Source organism: Botryllus schlosseri, chromosome 10, assembly GCF_051294905.1.
Source record: "Botryllus schlosseri isolate E-star chromosome 10, Bs_hap1, whole genome shotgun sequence".
Lineage (NCBI taxonomy): Eukaryota > Metazoa > Chordata > Ascidiacea > Stolidobranchia > Styelidae > Botryllus > Botryllus schlosseri.
In genome coordinates, this window is record NC_137245.1 from 16805168 (window position 1) to 16827139 (window position 21972).

General features: G+C 40.8%; 2 protein-coding genes and 1 pseudogene across 2 annotated transcripts; 1 reads left to right on the forward strand and 2 right to left on the reverse strand.

Annotated features, from left to right (window-relative positions):
• Positions 1 to 512: 512 nt before the first annotated feature.
• LOC145448831 (uncharacterized) lies at positions 513 to 1466 on the reverse strand. Its single transcript, XM_080327284.1, has one exon. It carries the CDS (start codon positions 1464 to 1466, stop codon positions 513 to 515), a length of 954 nt encoding a protein of 317 aa, XP_080183410.1.
• A 680-nt stretch (positions 1467 to 2146) lies between these two features.
• Positions 2147 to 16977, forward strand: LOC145447971 (acetyl-coenzyme A synthetase, cytoplasmic-like). The gene is made up of 14 exons (XM_080326268.1): positions 2147 to 2582; positions 3501 to 3642; positions 4651 to 4708; positions 4771 to 4908; positions 4975 to 5047; positions 6202 to 6383; positions 7771 to 7908; positions 8066 to 8236; positions 8902 to 9035; positions 10355 to 10487; positions 11079 to 11216; positions 11740 to 11917; positions 14290 to 14466; positions 15547 to 16977. Exons 1-14 carry the CDS (start codon positions 2414 to 2416, stop codon positions 15750 to 15752), a joined length of 2037 nt encoding a protein of 678 aa, XP_080182394.1. The 5' UTR covers positions 2147 to 2413; the 3' UTR covers positions 15753 to 16977.
• A 2363-nt stretch (positions 16978 to 19340) lies between these two features.
• On the reverse strand, positions 19341 to 21597 carry LOC145447972 (NADPH oxidase 2 pseudogene; annotated as a pseudogene).
• Positions 21598 to 21972: the final 375 nt, after the last annotated feature.

The window sequence follows — 21972 nt, forward strand, 5'->3', positions numbered from 1 at the left end:
TGTATATGATGCCAATGGTAATAGAATTTGATCTCATTGGATCCAGCGCGACGTCCGCCCATATCTCCTCAACTGATGAGCAATTGAGTTTGTATTGATCAACCAAGAAGTAATCATATCCTTCGGCAATATACATCCCAACTCCACCAGCATCTGTACTAGATGGACAGTGGTTAAATGAGTAGTTGGGTAGGTCTATATTGATTTGCGGGTTACTTTTAAGGCGTGTTTCGGAGATGCCAAGTATGCAGGGTGGTTGTTGCATTAAGGATAATAGAGTACAAAGGTCAGTATGGTGTTTCTGGAGAGATCGGATATTTAGGTGCATCATGGTAGATTTTTTTCCAATTCGCTTCAGCTCACTTGGTAAAAGTTTCTTGCATTGAGTAATGTTGGTAAACAGTAGGCTTCCATCTTCTTCGTCATTGAGATTGTGCTCAGATATTTCTGGGGTCGCCATTTTTTACTTTAGCGTGTAAAACATGATGATCGAGTAAGTTCACCAGCATTTTCTACTTAAGGCGTTGCAGCACTTCCATTGAGTGGATGTGTATTATTTTGGATTCATCGTCTTTTCGCAAAAAGATCTTTCCGTTGCTAGTCCAAACAAATTGATATTCGAGCTCTCTTTTTTTTTGCCGGGCTTCATAATACAGTTCTCTTTTCAGTTTCGTGAGATTTTCATTCATAAACAAGTTCTTCATTCCAGCTATGCCGAAATCAAAAGAATCTGTGATATTTTTTCTCTTTTTGAAGAAATCATCACGTGTCGACATTGACTTGAATCTAACAAGAATGATGGGATGGGATTGTTTGGCATCATTTTTTTTATTTGGATGGGATTTTTTTGCATCATTTTTTTTACTAAATCTGTGACAGTAGGATATTTCACTCCGTGTCAGGCTCATGTTGAGTTTTGAGGCAAGATGGATGACAAGCTGTGCAGGATCTTCATTTGCCATCATCGGTACTCCATGAAGCTCCAGATTTTCTCTCCTGGATCGCATTTCTATATCATCTACTTCTTTTTCGTTCGTTTTGAGTCTTCCCTTGAGTTCCTGTGTTTCGTTTATGAACTTTTCATTTTCAGATTTCAAGTCCTTCAAAACTTTTTCCATTTTCGTTATTTTAGTTTTTTGTTCTTCGTATTGACTACCGTAGAAGGATTTTTCAGTTGCATCTTGATTTATGTGATTTGATAGTTCTCTTTTTAGCTCATCATTTCCTTGCCCCAGGGATGCCAATTTTGCTGTTAGATCATCTTTTGTGTTGGCGATACAATTCTCAAGCTTTTTGCACATGCGTTTTTCAGATTCCTTCACTTTGTTGTCAATAAGACTCTTGACGGCATCAGTTATCAGATTTTTTAGTTGCTGTGAGAGGCTGCCCGTGATTCTTTCCTCCATTGTATCCATCCGTAGCAGTAGTTCCTCAATTTTCGTCTGCAGCTGCGCTGTCGTTGGCATGGCGAGTACCGGAAATATACCACTCTTCACGATGCAGCAATATTTCAATCTATATATCTAGTAGCTATCTAGTATCTAGTATCTTAATACAACCAAATACTTAATACAACCAAATACTCCAACATGTCCACATTCAAGTCGAAATACAAGCAATTACTACTAAATAAATACAGTCCATCCTCAAGATTACCGGACCACGACTGACCTATCGATCTCGCTTCCCATGACATGCCGCCCTATTTCTTGTCGCATTCTTTTTCTATACTATCTTCTTTACTTTCATTCAGTGTGCATGCCTCCTCTTTACATCGCCTAGGCCAAGGTGGGTGTCAGATTCCATAGACTACTCCTTGTCGCTTCGACATCTTCCTGTCTTTTCATTGTATCGCATTTTTTGTGGTGTATTGAACTGATAAAATTGCTAATAAACCAATGATGATGATGAACATATCGATCTCGCCTTTGATGGCCTTCATTCATTGTCTGTTTTCAAAGACACTCCAAGTCGTTTCGACCCATTGCAATCTTTTCATTGTATCATAGTTTTGCGGTGTTTTGAAGTGATGAAAATATTATTAAACTGATACTGGCTGAAGTTGGCTAAATTCTAGACAAAATAAAACCGGGATTTGAGTTTGAAAATTCTCAGTTGTGGTAAAGCAAAGCCAATCAACTGTGACGCTGTAAGTGGCTTTGCGACAAAGCGGCAATATTGCATTGCTATCTTTACGTCAGTAAGTGGTGGGTGGCGACTGGCGATTGCGAGTTGTTGTTGACATCCAGGTTGTCGGCGTTGGGAAGGAGAGTGTAGAGAGAGATCATAGTGTTCTGGAGACATGATGATAGTTGTATAGCCTGTTCGGTTTGATGCAGATCTTATATTTGACATAGTACTTCCCTACTTCGTTTGTTGAGATTGAATAGGGTAGCATAGCTGCACTGCAGAAATGGATGACGAGGCAAACCTCACGTATGATCCCTGCAAGCGAGTCCAGGATGAAGCGCACGTAAAAAATATGGATGCTTATCGAAAAATGCATCAATTGAGCTTGGACGACCCAGAGAAGTTCTGGTCGGATATCGCAAAGCAGTTCTATTTCAAATCTCCCACTACAGGTGCGTTAACCTTAATAAAATCCCAGTGTTGACGCCTTGACGGATATAATGTTCAGTTAGTGCTCTTTTATCTTCCATTTACGTTGTTTATGAAAGTCATTTCGTTTCTCAAAATGATTAGATGTGATGTCGTGAAGTTACTTCCACTTTCAAGTCGAAATACAGCAGGCTTCATGGTTGTAGCAGGAGCAATCATGCAAAATTATTGTGTTATATCATCACAGGAGTATGTGGGAAGATGTACGATAACAAAATAGTATTAACCCAGAGTGGAATTGGGGCAAGGTCACACACAACTTTCTGTTCACCTACCGGCACATGATTATTCTGAACAAGAAAAACCCTTATTGCCGAAAAACAAGCACTATTCCCAGTCTGGGTAATAACTAGGCACCAGTAAAGTGATTGAACAACCTCAATGGGCAACTTTGCATTAGCTTGGCAGTTGATAACTTATTGGAAATGTTGTTTCCTGTCATTCGTTGTTAATTCATATCTAATTTGCTCCAGTCGGATTGACGACATATGGTAGTGAAATCAAAATGCCATAATATTTTTGTAATTTATTAACTCTTGTCGTATTTAATTATTTTTTAACCGCATTGTATTTGTTGCCGTTTTCTGTAAATAATGTCATATGTGAATCCATGTTCCAGCTTTTTCTAGATCTCAGCGAATTAAGGCGTAGATTATGAAAATTATTTCACAATTTTCATCCATCCTCACTGTTGTTCTCGTAAATTTAAATCAGTACAGTGTAGAAGTCTGCCAATATTTCTCTGCTGGCTGCATGTGGTGACACGCACAAGATTCTTTTTTATATTGCTGCCATAGTTCTAAATTTTACGTAATATTGTTCCCCATTCAGCATCATATCATTATAGACTTATAAAGTCAAATATATTTTCAATGTTTTAGGTAAATTTCTGGAATACAATTTCAATGTGAACAATGGCCCAATCTTCATCAAATGGATGGAAGGCGCAATCACAAACATGTGTTACAATTGTTTGGATCGACACGTCGCCGAAGGAAGAGGGGATGTCATTGCATTTCACTGGTATTTATAGTATCTTTTTACAGACGGCTCACGCTGCTACACTACAGCAGTTCAAATTCAAGATTTTAACTAACCCTGGAGGCATGGCTTGAGGCAAAACCACAACGTATTGGTCCATTCAGTATAATATAGCTACTTGTAGTTGCTTTCATTGTGAATTCACCATTCCCAATCCTTCCTGAATCATACATTTGGTGTGAACTATTTATGGTGTTACGTTTCAAGGCTTCCTTTGCTGAATAGCCTAGTTAGTACTTGCCTACCGTACTGTGATGAATGTAGTAGGCTACATATTATTTCTTCAAAATATGGTTGAATCGTCAGTCCTTCTTATAAAAGTCATCCCTTTCAAAGCACTCAATTATATTTGGCATATGTCCATTCACCACTATTATTTTAATATTAATGTATCCATGATTGTGATTTCAACCTTCCATGGGCTGTGCCCTATTCCCAACCACTCCATTATAGATCCAATAATCCTACTACCACTGGCGAACTGGTCAATAGAAGATAATGTAATGTAGTCATCACCGACAAGATAGCGTAATGGTGAAGCGTCCGGCTTCTTGATCGGTAGGTCGTGGGTTCGATCGCCTACCGGGTCAGACCAAAGACCTAGTAACACTGCTATCCATGACTTCCCTGCTTGGCGCTCATGCATTACTGGGGTAGCATGGACGAGTGGTGCAAGACTTAGAAAGCCATACAAGGCTATATCTGCACCTTCCTTGTCCAGCGGCATATGCACATCATGCATTCATGGTATGCATATGCACATATCGTGTGTATGTTTATCATGAGTCGGTGTATATGCCGCAAAAAACATCAAGGACAAAAATAACCTACGTCCTTTGCTTTCTAAATTTTTGACTTTCATCTACAAAGGGATGGTCATCTGAAAACAATCTTGTGCAACCCAAAGATTTACCTCAAAGTTCACCTGTTGTTGATATTTCTCACGAAGACGCAACCAGTATGCCATCATTATTGAATTTGTTTCTACAGGGAAGGCAATGACCCGTTAGATTGCACAAAGATTTCGTACAAGCAGCTTCTCGATGAGGTATAGCAGATCAGTTTTGACTTTAATGCATTTCCAGATCACAAACCCCCACCCCGTTTCAGGTTTGCAAATTCTCGAATGTGCTCAAATCTCTCGGGATTCAGAAGGGGGACAGAGTTGCGATATATTTACCGATGGTGCTCGAACTGGTCGTTTCCATGCTTGCTTGCGCGAGGCTGGGAATCGTGCATTCGATTGTGGTCAGTGGGATCGCAAACACGCGCGGATACCCTACGCTGTTTGTTAACCCTGTTTTGATTTTTCAGTTTGCTGGCTTTTCCTCAGAATCCCTGGCCAGTCGGATACTCGATGCCAAAGCAGAAGTCTTGATAACCGCTGGTGGGTGCTACGATATGTTCTGAGTACTGGCAAATGAACATATATTTCCAGGGCCACTTTTTTCATTGTGTGTTCTAACATCATATATTAACATAATGAATGAATCAGTAAGTTTGACATTAATGCTTAGATAATAGGACCCCACTTATCAATTCAAAAACTGTACTTGTAGCATGTGTTTTGTTCATAACGATGTTTGATGCAATGTCTTGTTTATCAACTTTTAAGAATAGATTGGTTTTTTCATAATTTAGAACTGAAATAACAAATGTTTTGTGAAAGGGTGTATATCAACGGAGGGCCGTCTTATTCCTTTTTGTGACAAAATTTTGCATTTTTGAGTGACGCTTTCAAAAGTGCTATGAGAGAAGTAAAGTTTTTTGCACGATTTGTATGAATCATTGAGTCTAAAACCCTAAATCCAATCTAACTTGAATATTGGTCACTCAATTGATCACCATTGGTATTGTCCAGGGTTGTAATGACTCGAGTCACGAATTTCTCATGACTCGACTTGGCTTGAGTCATTTTCTCAAAATACCGAAATCACTCGACTCAATCTGGATATTGACTCAACTTGGACTCGAGTCTTTGCGCATGACTCGAACCAAGTCATATGACTCGAGACTCAGACGGCCAATACCGACATTTCATTGTAATTTTGCAGAACAGTAAGGTAACCGCACTATTGGGATTTCATCTATTGGAACTGATACTTGAAAATGCCACCAGAAACTGTTAAAAGTGAGGAAAATTAGTATAATATAAATGCTAACTATTAGATATCACCGAACAGAGTTATAAAAAGTGGGTTTAACAAGACTTTATCTTGAAACTGAGCAGTTAACACAATGACTTGAAATCGGACTCGAGTCATATTACAATGACTCGGACTCGACCCTCTCCTCGCTGACTTGGACTCGGACTTGTCTCGGTGGTGAATTAAAATGACTTGACTTGACTCGACTAAAACTATAAAAGGGAGATTGACTTGTGACTCGGAGCCTTGTGATTTGATTACAACCCTGGTATTGTCTCACTGAAAATGAAAATTACGCTTTACCGAAACTTGAATTTTTTCTCACTTGAATGAACCTAGGCACTATAACTCGAATGAATTTGAATTGTGTGATAATGCCTTCCTGACTTTGTAGATGGATGTTACAGAGGAAACAAGCTAGTCACGTTAAAGAGCATTGCTGACGATGCCATAAGGAAATGTTCGCAGAAAGAACATAGATTAAAAGCGTGCATCACCGTGAAACACGTTACCGCTAAGGGTTTCAGTGACGACGTAACTGCAAGACCCGCGATTCGGCCGGTCGAGGATTTTAAAGTGAGCGGTCTTCTTCTAAATTGATTAATTATTCATCAGATCTGATTTGATCGGCACCTTGCGATATCAGATCGGTCTTGGGAGATTTTCGAATTGGATTGCAACACAATATATGAATTTTATTGAATAGAAATCGATATTTACGATAGATTGGATACTCTCCCGTAACATCGAAACTGCTTAAAGTGTTCTCCCGGAGAGATCAGGTCATCTTCAGTGCGCGGTTGTAACGTCAACACCTTGATTAATTTATGGCTTTTACTGATAAAGTTGCAGGCGGTCAAAATAGTCACTGTCGGTACTCAGCATATGAACTAAAAGTACTTTAAATGAAAGTTGAAAATGATGGTTTGAAAAGTACTCGAGTATACATCTTCAGAATGTAAATTTGGCTGAGGCGTCGCATATTGTCAGCAGTTGATCGGAGATAAGTACTTCCGGAATTGCAAGTGCGTCTTCCAAAGTAACGCAAAATGACTGATGACATTGCAAATTAGCGCAACATTAAAAAATATGTATTACTTTGCTCTGATGCTGGGGCTATTTCGCCAGTTACCGTTCTATTAATTTCACTCGTGAAAGTGGTGCAATCATATCCCTTATCTATATTCTTATTTAAAAAATAGTAAGTGCAAAAACTAAGTAGATTTGAAAAAAAAAGTGTCGCGTAGAAACGGAATTAGACTAAAAACCGAACCACTCGAGTATTCTGATTAATTAGAAGAATTTGTTACTGACCTAGCTTGCTAAAATACCTTTATAACCCGATTTTATTTCACGACGTTCCAAATGGCCTTCAAAGCTCAATATTCAAACACAGTCTGAAAAGAGGTCAATAATTTCTGACGAGCATAATAATTATTGGTTGATTTCCGGCCAGAATGTCCGATTCTTTATCCAGATTTATATGTAAGTTGTACAAAAATGTGGGAAACGTGCTAAATTTACGCCGGATATTGTTAAGGACCATTTACGTCACCTTATATTTGTTGTACAAATGTTATTTGTTGGCATTGTGGTACAAATCATGCACAGTGTACGAGGTACATATTCTGTTTGCTGAATCAATTTGGGTTTCTTGTGCAATTGTTTGATCTGGCTAAGCCTGCCCGGGCCGAACGATAGAAACTCGTCATTTTGAAGTTCCGCTATTATTCAGATTTGTAACTGGATTTCCCGTGCTTGTGACATCGCGTTGGTGCAATGGTGTTGGGTCGGGGATTCATGTAAAAACTTATAGTTTCTAGTACTAACGAAAATGTCCACATGCCAGATTGCCAGGTAATAACAATCTTACATTGAAAGACACTTCTCCAGCTTTTGAATGCATAAACTTGTTATCGAACTACTGTACTTTCTGTTATGCCCTTTCGTTACGTGGTTTCAGTATGATTGGAACCCAGAAGTGGACAAATGGTATAACGAACTAATGAATGACGTCTCTACCGTATGCGAACCTGTCTGGCTTGACTCGGAAGACAATCTCTTCATGCTTTACACCAGTGGCTCAACTGGAACGCCAAAGGTAACAGCTACCTATGATACCGTTGGATTTACCTAGTATTATGTAAACACTTTTGCGTGCGATAGTTTGCTGTCTTTTATTATTCCAAGATATGTTCACCATGGGTAAATCGGAAGAATTTGGATAAGTGCCATTAAGAATTTGTGTACTTTTGCAGGGGGTCCTACATCATGTAGCGGGTTACATGTTGTACGCCGCCACGACCCATAAATACACTTTCGATTACCACCCGGGGGAAGTGTACTTCTGCACTGCCGATATCGGATGGATCACGGGGCACACTTATATTACGTATGGGCCGCTGCTGAATGGCGCCACTTCGGTTATGGTAAGTAATTTATGGTATGATCTCTCATTTTGAGATAGTATTACAAATAAGTCCTACTGTTGTGTGGCCGAGTTAACTTGAACATGGAAGAGTAACGAAATGCCTCTTGCAAATGTTAACTTTAAACCTATGCGTATGCGGCTCTCCACCTTCGAATGTATGTATACGACCCGATGTGTTATCTGAAATAGCTTAACTATGTCCTGCAACTTGCCTTGGTGTTTCTGCCAAACCAATCATCGCGATTGTTTCCTGTTGCGTTTTACCGCATTTGATTTTAAAATTTTGAATTTTTGGTGAGTGCCAAGAATTAACAAGGTGCAATTGCTATAATCAACATATCTGCTATTAGAACAAATATTTAATTTTCCAACCTTCGGGACGGTGTTCATCATCCCAAAAGTCCGAAGTAATACAATAAAATTGCATTACAATGGTGAAACCTTGTTGCAATTTAGATGCGGAAGTTTAGATGCCGTTTTGCATCAATTCATCAATTCCTAACTACTATTGGTATTACCTCTCGTTAATCTTTTCAGTGTCACTGACACTTGCCAAAAAAGGGGAACTCTCAATCAATAGTTTTATTAGGTGCTGCTAGAATTCGTCATGTCATGCTTCAATCATGCCAGTCCCTTGCTGCATTGACCATTGATTTTTTACAGTTTGAAGGAACTCCGATGTTTCCGGACTGTAGCAGATTGTGGGCAATTGTCGACAAGTATCAAGTGTCCAAATTTTACACGGCGCCGACTGCCATACGCGCTTTGATGAAGTATGGGGAGGAACCAGTGAAAAGGTATGATTGGATAGAGATTGTTTGCTCCCGTATACGGCTACGTCATCAGAACTATAAAAGGCAACCTTCATACAGTGTCTATATTAGTGATTATATGTCTTGCGGTCGACAATTGTTGCCATATTGGTTAGCAGCTCGGATTTGGTTTTCTTATGCTTATGTTTGAGCTGTCTTCTATGCTGCATTTTTGGCTCTCGCTGCGATGATACACCAAACGACATTGTATTTTTATGTCAAACACTCCAGGCACCACCACAGGCTTTCTGTCACTCATGGCTTGTTTGAAAGATGTTATCTCTGTCGCAGTGAAAAGCACATGCATATTCGCACTAGGTATATGTTGTGGGCTCTATAACGAAGTAACTAAAACATGTATATTTTTACAACAAGGTTTCTCGTCTTCTTGATTATATACACGCTCGGTCGACCGGCTCTCCTCTCGCTCCGTGGTGTAGTTGGTTAGGTGTTGTTTTTCTGAACCAAATGATATATTACTTGTTGGTTTCGCATCCCATTAAGGTCGTGTTTTACAGTTTTGCAAAGTGAAGCAAAATTTTTTGGAAAAACTCGCCGTTGCCAATCGGTTAAACGCAGCCTTTTAGAGGTTCGTAGACTTGATGATTTCTTGAAGGGATCCAAGGTTGGGAAACACTGTTTTAATCAGCCTGCTATTGTAGTTGTGTGTAAATGCCAGATTTTTTACAAATCCCATCCTGGCCCAGCAAAGAGTTGGAACCCGAATCCAATTCAAATGACCAGCCAGATTTCATTTATGACTTTAGAGGCAATAACTCCAACTATTACCGAGACAAAGCAGTGATTTTCTCTTAGAATTCGGAAATTATTCAACGAGCTGCTGGGTATTCCACTGTGAATATTGACTCTCAAGCAGATTACAGTTATAATAAGTGCGATCTCAAGGATATTTTCATATATGTTTTGCTACTGCTGTCCGTTGAGTACCATCTTATCGGCATGGAAGTGCTTGGGGATGTTTCAATGATCAATCGTAATTATTACATGACATGCTTTATATCTCGGACAAAAACACATCCGCATTGAAGCCAAGTTGAGGTGGTGCTGGGGAGCCATATTAAGAGCCTTAACATCATGTTGGAAATGGTACCGACTTCATCAATGATACACCTGTAGTTTTATAGACCTTTGTGGTTAAAGTGACATAACTGTGAGTCAACATAGGCAAATTTACATTGTCTGCATGTATGTGATGCAATAGAAACAAATTTGAGTAAATATTTACTGTACCAAAGCGCACTAGGGGTGTTTGCGGTGATGACAATGCGAAAGTATTCTCGCAGGTTCAAACGCACCAGCTTGAAAGTTCTTGGGACAGTGGGCGAACCCATCAACCCCGAGGCCTGGCTTTGGTATCATAAAGTTATAGGAAATTCTCAATGCAGTATTGTCGACACGTTTTGGCAAACTGAAACGGTAAGTACGAAATATCTCTTGGGCTGGGAAAATTGACTTTGCTCACACCCGAACTACACTGGCAGTGCTAAAATGAATAACCCCTGTTGATTTTGTCAAAAAAATGCACTAATGGAATCTATGGCGTCGAGACGTGATCAGTAACGAAACATTTCTCCATCTTTAGAGTAATCAAGTGAGATTCCATCAGTTTTTCAGGCAACACTACTTATTTGTACACTTCTGATTTTGAAAAAGTATAAAATTGTTTTAAGATAATATTGCGTCACTTTTATGAGTTGAACAGTTGTAATTAGCACCGTGGCTGAATAATTTTTAGAAGATTTTACTAAGTTGTCGTGACATTAGTCTACCTTTTGAAACTACTGACTGGAGTACTTTTCGAACATTCCATTTTCTAATTCCACTTTGACATGTCTTGTAAATCTCTACTACTACTGGCAGTCGAGTAGCATTTCAGGACAGTAGCGTAGAAGGTAGAAGTTTTGGAAATGGAAGCTTATACTTGTAACTGAGTAAAAGTTTACACTTCTACTACTGCTGAAGTAGCAATGCTGACTGCCCTGACCAACTCTGACGTTGTCTTCGCAGGGCGGACATGTCCTAACACCTTTGCCGGGATGTACTCCGATGAAGCCAGGAGCTGCAACCTTTCCGTTTTTCGGAATCGAACCTGCTTTGTTAACGGAAGACGGGAAAGAGGTCGAAGGTCCCGGGAAAGGGTACTTGGTGAGTGTCGTCGATATCGTGATAGGTTGTTCCATACGCTAATGTGCAAGCCTCTGGCGAACCCCATACTTTCGCCAAGTTGGAAAAACAGTATTCTACCGCATGATACATCTAATGCATAACTATAGAATACTGGTGCATTAAATGAAGTGTGCATCAACACAGTATTAAAAGACATGATATTCACACAAAACAAAAATGATGATAACGAAGAGTTGCTGCAAATCAGTGTGACTTATGCTGTATCAGTCGGGCGTGTGTCTTGACCTCGAGCTTACTGTGGCTGGCTCAGCAAACCTCGGTTACGTGCCACAATTGTAAACATATCATCGTCAGTAATTTGTAACTAACCCGCTAACCAAATTCAGAGGTGAGCTGTGGAACATTTTCAAATCAGAAGTAAGATTGGGAGCCACTGCGCTGGAGTTTGTCGAATGTACATTGTAAACAGACTCCATCACAATTTGAATTATGACTGCCAATTTTTCCAGTCCCTTGGCTCATACTGGGATTTGGTTTTCAGGTTTTCAAACGTCCCTGGCCCGGCATCATGAGGACGGTTTACGGCGACCATGCTCGGTTTGAAAAAACGTATTTCTCGAAGTTTCCCGGCTACTACGTTACCGGGGATGGCTGCACTAGGGATAAGGACGGATATTACTGGATAACAGGCCGTATCGATGACATGGTCAATGTGTCCGGTGGGTACTACATTTGTACTGTCGCTAGCAAATGCGGCACTTTTGTTACATGCCAGGGTTGTAATGACTCGAGTCACGATTTCATGATGACTCGGCTTGACTCGAGCCATTTTCTTAAAATACTGAAATGGCTCGACTCGAGTCAATCTGTGAATTGACTCGGACTAAGTCATATGACTCGAGACTCAGATGGCTAAGACCGACATTTCATTGTAATTTCGATGAATAGTAAAGTCACCACGTTATTGCGATTTCGTCTATTGCGACTGGTACTTGAAAATGCGACCAGAAACTGCTAAAAGTGAGGAAAATTAGTATCTTATAAATGTGAACCATTCGATATCACCAAACAGAGATTGGGTTTAACAAGACTTTAACTGGAAACTGAGCTGTCAACACAATAACTTGGACTCTGACTCGATTAATAATACCATGACTAGGACTCGACCCTCTGCTATCTGACTTGACTCGGTGGTGAATTGTAAATGACTCGACTCAACTTGACTAGAGTCAAAACTATAAAAGTGAGATTGACTTGTGACTTGCTTACAACCCGGTTACATGCCATATCTGTGTATTTCAAAGTAGGGACACAACGCCAAAATTCTTTCACTATCTCAAATTTGGTTAACCACGTTTACGGACGTTTGCTCCTGATGAGTGCCGTCCGAAAGGCTTCGACGGGAATAAATTTGGTCATATGAATGTATTGTTTGTGGCCATATCGTGTTCATTTCAAAATATCTGAAGGAGTTTACTGTGACGCTGTGGGCTTTGAAGGCTAGACGGCGTAGATAACCTGAGTGATTCAATTCTGAGTCTGAGTATTCTAGCAGTGCCTATTATGATGTCTTGATGGTATTAATGACTTGAAAATTTAAATACCGTAAACCGGGGTAACTTTGGACAATTCTCAATAATTCCGCTTTGTATCTCGGAAATGCTAGGGTGTAGGGAAGGCAAGTTTTGTGTTTTTTTGGGGTCATGGAACAAAGATTAGAATTAACCAATCCAAGATGTTCATGGTCATTAATAAGTACCTCATTTTTGTAAATTGTCCGTGTCCAAAGTTACCCCTGCATCCGGGGTAACTTTGGACAATGTAGTTTTTTATATGCCTTTACACTCTATTGTTTATGAAACCTCGTAATAGAGGCTTAGTTGGTAAGAGTTGATGAGAGCAGAGACTAAAACTGAAACAAAATAGTATATGTCTGGCCTATTGCATGATTTTTACCTAATCCCCCCCCTCCCAAAAAAAAAAAATTAGGTAGTTTATGAAGGCTAATGCCCCCTGTTTCATCCCTTATCTCAATTTTCCCTCATGCCTTCACCAATTGGGACTTATAAATAACATATGGTAATAATTGGTATCCCACTGGCAGTGTCAGCAATCGACAGTAAACAATAAGCATGTTAACGTGATTTATTGCCGATTTCAAATATATTACTGTTCTTGAAAAGATACATTTTCCCTCTCCTATGTCCTCTGATGGATATATTTGTCGTAATTTACGATATCCCGTATTCAGCAGGTGCATCTTTAGGAGTATGTGATAAGTTTTTGAAGAAGCTTACACTCGATTATAATCTCTCAGCCCATTGCCTACCCATTTTTTCATATTTTGGCAAACTCTTAACTTATTAACCTTCTCATTCCATTATAAGAAGCCATCAGGCCGGTCATACGGAATATAGTTGACGATACACTTTGACACGGATGAAGCAGCCACTTTCCAGAGCTCTAAATATCACATTTTTCACTGTCCAAAGTTACCCCGTTCTGATAAAATTTGACGGGGCAACTTTGGACATCACATTTTCTTGTATTAATTCAAGGCTGAGCCCACTGAGATTTTTGCCATGGATTAAGACTACTTGAAGGTATCTGCTGCCAAGTTTTGAATCCATGAATCACATGCTATCTATGTTTGGTTGTAACAAGTTTATTGGCCATAAATTTTGACGAAATTGACCCCCTCCATTACTTTATCAATGTTGGGTCAAGTTTATCTGGTAGTGAAATGAATCCACCTTTTATAGAGACTACTTGTGGTACTGTTGCCTCATGAAAAAGAATTGGACATCCAGCGGCAACCCTTTTTCATCAATAACCATTTAAATCTTTTACTGCCAAGTGTCCAAAGTTACCCTTAAGTCCAAAGTTACCCCGGTTTACGGTATGTACCTTTTTGCGAACACAAGGAAAATAGCTTCCGTTTCGTGTCATTAGAAATAATTTTGTGAGTCGTCAGGTATCCGAGTACCACCAATTACGAATAGAAGTACCGGTAGCTATGCCCAAGATATGTCAAAACTTCAAAACCGACTTGATTACTCTAAAAAATTACTTTGTTACTGACTTCTTGCAGGACATCTCCTGAGTACCGCCGAAGTGGAATCGGCGCTGATAAAACATCCGTCCGTGTCGGAGGCTGCCGTGGTGGCGAAACCTCACGAAGTCAAGGGCTCCTGCCTGTACTGTTTCGTCACTCTCAAGGAAAAGGTCGAATTCACAGACGAGGTGGCGACGCAGTTGAAGCAACGAGGTTCGTAGCTCGCTGGAGCTCTTGTGTTGATTCGAACCACTCGAGAGTAGGTTGTGCTTACTTGCACACTACTTACTCAAGTGGTTATTGTTTTAGATTATTTTTAGGCAGAACTAGACCGAGAATCGCTACTTTTATTTGAGTAGAAATCCACTTTCACTTCTACCGGTACTTAAAATTCCAGTACTTTGGGCAAAACTACTCCTAGAATACTTACTTTTTTACTTTCAAATCCCTACTTCTACTTGCATAGAAATTAACTTCCCCTCGTACTTGAAAGTTCAGTTTGAAAGACAGAAGTAGTCTAGAATGCTTACTATTCTACTTGGAAATTACTTGTAAAAATTCACTCCCACTTCTACTTAACAGTTCATTTGCGTATACCAGTGGTTCTCGACCGTTTTGCAGACCAATAAAACTTTAAAAACAAATGTTGCGAACCTTCAAAAATCAAAATTCACCCTAAATTTAATTTCGACAAATGTAAGCAGCACAACTGAAATATCGGAGACTTCAATTGAGGCTGATATTGGAGATATTTATTGTTCGATTGAAGTTTCTTTAAGGTGAAGCTCGCAAAGTTGTGTTAAAGACCATTAACTTGATCGTAACTGTTCGGTATCGTTGGAAAGAAATGCGACTTTGCTGTTTGATATTGGCTCTATCATACTGCCAAGTGTTGCTTAACTACACTGTCGTAATTTAACGAAGTTTCCGTAGCCTTCATATGTAACTTGTAGGAAACGAGCTACTTTTTAACAGTTTCGTACGACACTTGCGCCATTGTAGTAAACACGATGCTGTTTAACACGTTCCAAACTTCTTAGAATTGATGTTTTATTTGTCTGATTAATGTAGAGAAGCGTCCAGTTTCTTGCAATTTGAAATTACATTATAAAATTATAAAACATTTGGCGGACTGGAAGGAAGCTTGCCACAGACCGGCACTAGTCTACAGACCAGTGGTTGAGAACCACTGGCTTAGACAAAATTAGACCAGGAATACTTGGTTTTTAATTACTTGAAAATCGCTACTTCTATTTGTGCTTGAGTAAAAATTTACGACGTTTCAACTTTCAGTACGCGAAGACATTGGACCGATCGGAACGCCGGATTACGTGCAGTACGCGCCCGGTTTACCGAAAACCAGGTCCGGGAAGATTATGCGACGAGTCTTGCGCGCGGTAGCTCAAGGACAGCGAGACCTGATCGGAGATATATCAACGATGGCCGACGAATCGGTTGTCGGGGTACTGTTTCAAAACAGACCGGCCCAGAAAGAATAGATCGTTCCACGGCGTATGCCGCTGTAATTGCTCATCTATGGACAGTCGGACACGGAATTATCGTACTGCCGTAGGCCGTTATCTGATTCTTTTCTGTGGTTGGTATTGCTTTATGAAGTTTGAGGCGACTGGGAAAGATAGCCGTGTCGTCGCTGAGAAATCGTGTGCTAAGGAACGCAATTACCTCTTTTATCTATCGTGATGTTATCAACATGCATTGAATGATGTTAGCAAATATTCTTATTCAGTGCTCTGTGTAGATGTAATATGGTAGGGTTACCATACGTCCTCCTTTAGGAGGATTTGTCCTCCTTTTTCGGGTTTTTGAAAATGCCCTCCGAGGACGCCTAAATGTCCTCCTTTCTGAGATTTTGTCCTCTTTTTTAGGAATTTTGGTCAAATTTATAGCAAAATTCGACTGAGTTGCCGTAAATCAGCACCGAAGTGACGCTCCGGTGGGTATTTCGGGAGCTGACCGAAAGTTGACCTTTTTAGTCAACCACCCGACAATGTGAAGGTAAAAACTGTATTTTGGGCACCGAGCGAGAAAGATGACCTTTTTTTTAGTCAACCGACTGCGAAGTGGTCGAAATTTACCACTTTTTCAGGATTTTCCACCGATATTCTGTGTTTGAAAATTTTGAAAAAGTGTCGTCCTTTCTCGATTCCAAAATATGGTAACCCTATAATATGGAGAATGTTATTCTTGGCTTATTTCAAAAACACGTACCCGACACTTTGACTTAACTTGCACGGAAATATGTGATGTCATTCAGTGCTGTAGTACCTGCTCTCATTCGTCTCTGAGTTAGCTAGGTTTCGCAAAGTCACTCGTTGGCAGAGGCGACAACGATATATATGATCATTGATCATGTCGTGTATAGCGATATAAACTGACGCAGCAGTCTATTCCGGGCCAAATCTCGGTTTCAACGCCAACGAATTTACCTGTCCGAATACTTGTCTCGTTTTTTTTTCTAGCTTGCGTGTGTGTTTTAGGCAATATTTACAGTACCTGGGATGGATTAGGTAAATATTCGAAGATGGATTTCTTGCAGCATCCCATGTCGCCATATGATAGGCTCGCGGCTGCTTGACTATTATATCATCACACTCATGATTTACCGTGTTTATAATGTTGCTTTTATACCAGTCGGAAGCATGTAAACCGTTTGTACCTATTGTCGATAATTTTCATAGTATACACATTTACCGGAACTTACAATTCTCGTGGGCTTTGTACATTGCAGGTCGGGGCAGTATGCAGTACACGTTTGCCGGAACTGGCAATTATTGTGGGCTTTGTACGTTTCAGGTAGGGATCGGCGCATGCAGCGTTAACCATTGGAACAAGGCCTATTTAATGATGTTTTCATATCTGTTAATCGGAGTAAGCCATTGGAGCGTTGTCACGTGATTTATTTCAGGTCTGGAATATAGCTAGAGCAGAAACCAAAGAATTTGCAGCCTTTCCGAATTAGATCAGGACGGAATTATTGCTTCACAGAAGTTTGATGAGAATTGCTGCATTCTCAAAGAACGTTGAAATTTAGTTGAATGCCGGATGGGAAAGAAATACAACAAAGACCGAGCTCTGTTCCTATCAAATCATAATTCAATCTCTTGGGCACGAGAATGGCAAATGTTTGTGCACCAGGATTGGCTCGTTTCGAATTTTCAGGAAAACCAGAAATCATGAGAATTAGAACATAGAAACATTCACAAATAATAATTAGTTTACCGCCATTTCGCCCATTTAGTTTAACTAGAAATCTAATCTAACTCTGGTGCAGACCTTCTCGTTGTTTTGTTCAGACTCGAATCGGGCCCACATTTCAAGGATTTTAGCTGCATCAAGCATGACTTTGGTCATGAAAAAAATGTGGTAAGAGGTAGGTTTGTATTTCGAGTGTTAGTAGTGGCTCTGATGAATTGTCTGGCATGCAGGACCGAAACAACACTTCGTCAGCCTCCCTCCCCCCCAAAAAGAACAGTCTCGAGTGATGAACCGAACTTCTGACCCCCCATCAGGTTGTTCGTTTTTGCCGCGACTTATCACGTGATTTGTTGTATTGCTTGGTGAGACGGCTTATCTCGCCTACACCGCTACACGACACCTTGTAGCATTGAATCGAATTCATTATTGATCGGGAATTGCATATATCTATATATCGCTATCAATTGTTGTATCCTCTGCTCACGTAATCGGATTGACCAGTAGAGCTGAGTGAGGTCTCTTGGAAACTGTAGGGCCCGTAAATAATAACTAAACATCTTCGGGCGGAAGGACCCGTTGGTATAATGACTTCGTTAAAAGATGTAACCTCCTGTCTGCTATGTCAAAAGATATTGAAACCGCCAAAACGTACTAAACTAAAAGACGCACACGATTTAAAATGGTAGTAGGCCTATATTTCTTCACTGGCAATAAATTTTTCGCTGCGAGATGGCATTTTTCTTGTGGGGTTCAGCTTTAGATTACCAGAACAGGAGCATTCGGCGCCAGCCATTTAGGGCGGAGATAATGAAGTTCGATGATCGATGAAGTCGATTATCACGTTCCTCAGAATTTAACAATCCAGGATTAAGGAAAACGGTTGATCGCAAAACCGGAACCAGCTACAGATAACTAGTTATCTATAAACAAGCTGTACATTCGTACTCGTAAATACTTCCGATAATGACCGTGACGATTGCCTCCTAGGTAATTATGGCTTCATTCAACAATCAACCAATTACCGTACTTTTCACACGAATTTCATTTCGCGTCACGTCAATCGCAGATAGCCAGAAATAATGGAAGTTGTGGACCTTGTTGACCTATTGGAAAATCTTGAGGACGAACCCCCGCAGACGTGAAAAATCCGTTCAGTTCGTCATCGCGCGTATCCTTATCAAACCTTATGCGTGTGGATAAGGAGTTTTTAATCACACGATTAACGTTCTTCCGGATTAGCTGACTTTATTATCTCCGCCCAAAATGCGTCACGATTAGCGGTTTTTATTCACACGATTACCATTCTACGGGATCAGCCAACTTTATTATCTCCACCTTTAGGCGCTTATGGACATGGACAATTAAGCATTTATGTTATATATATATAGCAGTTTTCGGTCAGCATATGGTCAGTCCGTTTCGCCCAAGGTCTTTTCGCTGCCGATCGTCCTGGCACAACTCTTTGAGTCGCATGTAACATGGCCTAAAACTATATCTGTCTTAAATTGGTGCACCGTGGCGCGGTAATGACTGACGCCGAAATGCCCATTTCTATAAATCATGCATATTATTTCTTGGGGAAGAGTACCCAATAACGAAGATATCTGGCAATATTAAATCACGCATAGCGCGAAAAAAAATTGAAAAGTTGCACAAATGTTCCAAAAATACTCTTTAATTTATGCCAATTCACGAAATAATTCTGGTCCCCCTTCGAGCTCGCCCCCTGGCGGTTACGGTCCTGCTGGAATGCATCTATGCATCGGCACCCGTTACCTTGTTCGGTACACTACATACTATAGGTCTTAGAGACCTATGGAAGCCTACAGCTACACCTGAGCAGTGAGAACGGGGTTGTACTACACACGACGGAAATTGATCGTTGTTTTACTGCTCATACAACGGAATAAATGCATAGAATGGTCGACGAAAATAGTTAAGTGCAAACGCGTTCAGAAATTTTCCTTGTTGTAGTGGAAGGCCGTCGTCGAATTCGAGTGTTTGTTGCTCATTTTGTGAAGCTGCGTGGAAAGCGCAGCCACGCCGCAAAAGAACACGCCGATGTCCGCCCCGGCGTGTTCCGACGCAATACTCAGGAAGATCTCGTCCCAATTCGGCCTGCCAAAATTTGTCTTTTGCTCCAACCCTGTGATCACATCGCGATCTGCTTCGTCACCAAGCGCGATGGCGCGGGCCTGGTTCGCGCTCCAGCCTCTGGTGAGATAGATGTGGTATTCGATACGATCGCGCTGGCCAGCGCTGGCTAATTGGTTCTCAAGATGCAGCAACATGTCGCCGAACCATTCAAAGGCGTGCATTTCGCGACATATCCAGAAGAAGTAGACCTTTTTTACCTTGAAGCTTCCCTTGTCTGCGACACTGCGGTAGTACACAGATTTCAGAAGCGATGCGAACGGAGTTACTCCGATTCCGGAACCCACGCACAAAACAACGTCGTAATCGAACACTCCTTCGCTTGCAGTTCCGAAAGGGCCATCCACCGCCAAACGCGGCATCTTCCAAGTAGGTTGAACTTCACCGTATTCATCAGCGCCCACGGCTTTGTAAAGAGAGGATGTCCAGTCTCCTACTATCCTTATGTGAACGCTGAAATGATCTTCTTCCGGAGCTGATGTTAATGTAAACGGGTGCCATTCCAGATGAGATATGATCGGGCACTGAATGAACACGTACTGGCCGACGTTAGCTGTGAAACCTTGTTTGCGCATTTGAATCTCTATCACGTTCGACGGGTGCTTGATAATGTTCAATATCTCCACGGTTTGTAGATACCGCAAAAACCGTAAGATTCTCTCGCAAACGTACAGAAATGCGGGGGCGATGATCCAGGCCCACGATGACGGGGCGAGGCTCTCAAATTGAGGTGTGGTGGAGCATTTCCGGTCACGTGACCATTGGCTGGGGTCTACCTCGCTACAATAAGTCGGGTCGTGCGCGTCTGTATTGCTCTGTCGACGGATTTGACCACTGGCGCCGTGTACAAACATGAGGCCGAAAAATATGATGAAAAGATGGTGTATGTACCAGAAGAGTTCGAAGTATGAACGGCGAATAAATTCGGTAGATGAGGTATACATCAAAAGCAAGCACAAGGCCATTATGGTGCCGGTCCACCCACCCGTTAACGAAAATATAGCACCTACAGGATAAATCGGTTGGCGAACTGGACTCAAATATGTCTCTCCTTCGCCTTTGCCTAAATTAGCGAGTTTTACAATAAGGACAACGCGTAAGCGTTCCTTGTCGCTTTGACTTTGATCAAGGGTCGGTTCAGTTTGTGCTGTGGCGAATCTGTGGACATTTGCGCTATGCCCAAAATAGTGTACAATCGTTAATAACGTTATCATGTAGGCACACAGTTTATGAAATGTAATATTTTTATCGAGTATCCGTCGCGCCCGGCGAGGACAGCATTCTAACCGTCCCCTGACTACAGATAAAAGGTTTCTACACACTGGTAGCAAGATCAGCATGCAATTGAAGTTCAAACACGCTGCCGCACTTCTTGCGATAGCTAGCGAATGCCCCAGTAATATCCTCGTGTAGAAATATCTCCGGTCACTTTCGTAGCGTTGAAAGTTTAATCCGAACATCAATCCGTTTACAACCAGCCATATTGTGATCACGAGATACTTGGGTATGTCGTTGACAAGTAACCCTCTCATTGTGTGTAAAATCTTCGGAATTCAATCATGAGATTGATTGATCTACTCCAGTGGGGTCTTATGTTCATAAACCTTTTTCGTCGCCTGTCAAGTGTCTTCTCGCATCATAGCGGTAGTATTGAGTGCAAATTTATATCCTACTTCACTGATTTTAAAATGATGAATGGAAGGTGAGATTCACTGTGTCGGAGCCCTATGTAACGCAAGTCAATACGGCGACAACAATGTCGATATTTACTACTAGAAAGGTGTTGACTGCTCACTGGCGATGCATGCATTCTCAAAGTGTAACGGCTCATGAGTTCGTTCCTTTCCTGAATGAAACTTCTCTGACTTGTGACGTTTGATCACACCGATTGATAAGTCAATAGCCAAAATCGGTCATTTTGATTTACCGATTCGGCGACGTCCGAATTCATACATCGTTGTTTCGGTAACGTCTGCATTACATTGTATCGCAAATTTGTGGTGTATTGAACTGATAAAATTGCTAATAAACCAATGATGATGATACACGACCCATAAGACTTTTTAGTCGTCAAAATGACTGTTGACCACCTGAAATATGCAGTAGACAATATTTGGCATAGCCGGGATTTTTAATACTCGTATTTCGACCAAGAAACGTTCAATTTCATACCAATTTATTTAAATGCCTTATTTTGCGGCTGTACTTGACGATGTACAATATATAATATATACCATATCGAGAAGCACTATACCATAATCAGGCTGCCAACAGCGGCAGGGTAGAGCTACAGCTTATGGGTGATCACCAGAAACATACCAAAATGCGGCATTATCATAAATCACTTAT

Bases quoted from the DNA above. Each gene is read 5' to 3' on its own strand.
- LOC145448831 (XM_080327284.1), bottom strand. From the start codon at position 1,466: ATGCCAACGACAGCGCAGCTGCAGACGAAAATTGAGGAACTACTGCTA.
- LOC145447971 (XM_080326268.1), top strand. From the start codon at position 2,414: ATGGATGACGAGGCAAACCTCACGTATGATCCCTGCAAGCGAGTCCAG. The intron at 7,909-8,065 runs GTAACAGCTACC...GTACTTTTGCAG, and splicing joins GCTCAACTGGAACGCCAAAG to GGGGTCCTACATCATGTAGC. The intron at 11,217-11,739 runs GTGAGTGTCGTC...TTTGGTTTTCAG, and splicing joins GTCCCGGGAAAGGGTACTTG to GTTTTCAAACGTCCCTGGCC.